This window comes from Pygoscelis adeliae, unplaced genomic scaffold, assembly GCF_000699105.1.
Source record: "Pygoscelis adeliae isolate BGI_AS28 unplaced genomic scaffold, ASM69910v1 Scaffold127, whole genome shotgun sequence".
NCBI lineage: Eukaryota > Metazoa > Chordata > Aves > Sphenisciformes > Spheniscidae > Pygoscelis > Pygoscelis adeliae.
The window spans coordinates 6411925-6414979 of NW_008825208.1; the positions used below are offsets into that span (position 1 = coordinate 6411925).

General features: G+C 44.4%; 1 protein-coding gene across 1 annotated transcript in view; it reads left to right on the forward strand.

The window, feature by feature from the left end:
* LOC103921097 (hydroxysteroid dehydrogenase-like protein 2) overlaps positions 1–2176 on the forward strand; it is a 9429-nt gene extending 7253 nt beyond the window's left edge. The window contains exons 3-5 of the mRNA XM_009329006.1: positions 128–325; positions 864–992; positions 2064–2176. Coding sequence (XP_009327281.1) covers positions 128–325; positions 864–992; positions 2064–2176 — 440 coding nt within the window. The remainder of the gene's footprint in view (positions 1–127; positions 326–863; positions 993–2063) is intronic.
* Positions 2177–3055: the final 879 nt, after the last annotated feature.

Here is a 3055-nt window from a genome sequence, read left to right on the forward strand (position 1 = left end):
GGGAAAATGACTCGTTTTCCCGAGTGTGAAGCTTAAATCTTTTCAAACGGAGATCTCTACGCATGTTTCCACATGCAGGTTTAAAGCGTTTTGCATTTGAAAGAGAAAAATAATCTCTTTGGTGTAGGTGCTTCCCAGGCACTCAAAGAGGAGAAGAAGTTCAGCGGATCCCAGCGTGAAGGACCAGGTGGAGCGAAGGTTAACGCAGAATCTGCCCCAGCCAAGCCACTGAGTCCTGTTGCAGAAACATTCAGAGTTATTCAGGGGGCAGTGAGCGAAGAGTACGTGAGAGCGACTCAGGGTGTCTTCCAGTTTGAATTATCTGGTAAGACCATCCCCTGTAAAACCTTCACGTGCTCACGCTCCTAGCAAAAGGCACTGGGTGTTTTCAAAGAGGAACGCTCGCCTCTTCAGGCGATCCCCAAAGAGACCACCTTTGGTTCTGTTTGTTCTGTGCGATGCTCCTTCTCGGGACCGACTTCAGCACGCGCAGGAAGCTGCTGCCGCTCCTGGCGCATGCGGGCAGGCTTTGTCACGGCGCTGGCCCTGCGGCGGGGGGTTAGCATGGCGATGGATAGACGGGGCGCTCGCAGGGCCACGGTAAAAGCACCAGCTCCGTCAGCAGCGTGCTGCCTTTGGGCTCTTCTGCCCGCGTCCCCGACACGTGGTGCTGCGGGGCCTCTGCCGGAGGCCGGCTTTGCCTGCACGTGGAACGCGGGGCAAGTGGTCACCTCTTGCGGAGCGCCGCCAGCGTACGTAGTATCGCGTGACTGCTCCAAAGGGACACGGCAGCGGCCGTCTGACAGGGAGGAGTAGGGAGGGCACCTTTGCTGCCTCGTCACCTCTTGTCACTGTCTGTTCAGGTGATGACGGGGGCACTTGGTATATCGACCTGAAAACCAAGGGTGGGAGCGCTGGTTTCGGAAAGCCTCCTGTGACGGCCGACGTGGTTATGAGCATGTCGAGCGCCGACTTTGTGAAAATGTTCACAGGTGAGTGACCGATGCGTTTGCCAGGGCGGACGCGGGTGCTGGTGCCCGGAAAACCTTCTGCTGATGGGCGCGCAGCCAGCCTCCTCGCTTTGTGACCCTGGGATGGAGGGGCTTTTGGCTTTTTGTGGCTCAAGTGAAAGCGTGGGATAGACCTCCTCGGATTTTTCTGAACTCTTCTGGCCTGTGAACAGGAAGAGCACAAAAGCTTATACGGCTTTTATGAACTAGGTATTGAAATTTTGGCAGCGAGCGTAGCGTCAGAAAGAACCCAGTCAATCTGTTGGACTTCTGTTCTGCACATCTCTAATCTGGGTTTCCTAAACGTGCACTGCTTTTACTGCAGAACTTGGTAGGAACGTAACCTGGTTTGTTTCTTCTCCCCTGAGAAACCTGAGTTATATGGTCTTGTCTCAGTTAAAATCAGTCATAACCTAATAATTTCATTAAGTAAGAGCATACAACATCTGATGCAATTTGGCCCTCTTACTGAGATTTTTCTGGCTCCAGACAAGGTTTTTACTTGTGAAGTATTTGTTGATCAAGAGGCAACGTCACAACTTTCATAATTTTAAATTGCTGCACTGCTTTGTGAGTGTGGTTTTTGCATTTATCACTATTCAAAACAGTTCTGAACCGTCTTTAGCAAAACTTCAAATGGAGTCAGAAGAGAACAGATTAATCCTGGAAAAAGAAGTTATCCATTAAGTAAGCTAATCATTATAATCAAGTCCTCAAAAAACACCTTTAAAAATGGACCAGAAAAGCAAATTCTATTTCAACTAATCAGCCTCCTCCTTTTCAGCAAAGTGCTTCAATATTGTGAGATATATATAGATATATAGATACAGATATACGGAAATACTTTGTTAGACTGAGATATTTGAAGGGTATAAGATTTAATCACAGAGTGTGATTTAACATTTTTACCACGTGGATAAAAATACGAAGTATATACCAAAGAGGATTTTCTAAAGAACTCGGAGATCTTACTCTAGTGATATTACTGTTTACTGTGCACAGCCCGTATCCGGTTCCTTTTCATTTTCCGATGATCCTGTTTCTTCTTTTTAGGTAAGCTAAAGCCAATCGTGGCTTTCATGTCAGGAAAATTAAGTGTTAAAAGTGACATGGTGCTAGCAATGAGTCTGGAAAAGATGCTGCCACAGTTCATTTTTGAACTGTGAGGGGAAAGCCTTACTAGCAGAACACTGGCCTTTCATATGTAACTACAACGCTGTTTTAAAATACCAGTCCTCATTTTTCTTTGATGCAGTGTAAGTATCAATAACAATTGTAATTGTTAGAGAAGACACAACTCAGTCTGACTGTAATGCCCAACAACGAACATGTTTTTCTTAATGACTTGCTATAATGATTAAAATAAAAATGATGTCCTGAAACTCCGGTGTTTCAAGGATAATTTTTTTTCATTTTCACTTTTTCCTGTGATGGCAAATTGTCCTCTGTTACTGTGAGATGTAGACCTAATAGAACTTTATTTTTTATAATATTATCTTGTCTTTGAGTTACCTGATGTCTAATGAGATGTGAGTTCTGATCCCAGAATTAGGGGATGCACAACATGTTTCCAGTATACTGTAAGAGTGGAACTCAGCACTAACTTTTCGTCTGACTGGGAGACAAAACAGCATTTTTCTTTTCTGTACTGGTTTCACAAAGCTTGTAGGAACTGACCATCTCTATCAGATGTTATTAAAAAAGGCTGATGATCTCAAGCTATTGGAAAACACAATGTATGTGCTTGTGTGCAAAAGACGGTCACATAAATTTTGTTTCTTTAGGGAGCCACCTTAAAATACGAAACATCTTTTGAAACCTACAGGCACTAGAAAATGTTTTTCAAGTGAACATACATATTCAAAGTACATTTCCAAACACTGTCCTTTAACACTACAAGAACCGAAGCAGATCAAAGAACTTGGGTATCGGGAGCGAGGTTGTTTAATTTCATACCTAATTCATCATCAATCCCATGCCTTTGCAGTTTTCCCTTCTGTGGAACTTTTCTGCCAAAGCATTTTGTTTTTCAGGATTGCAGGGGT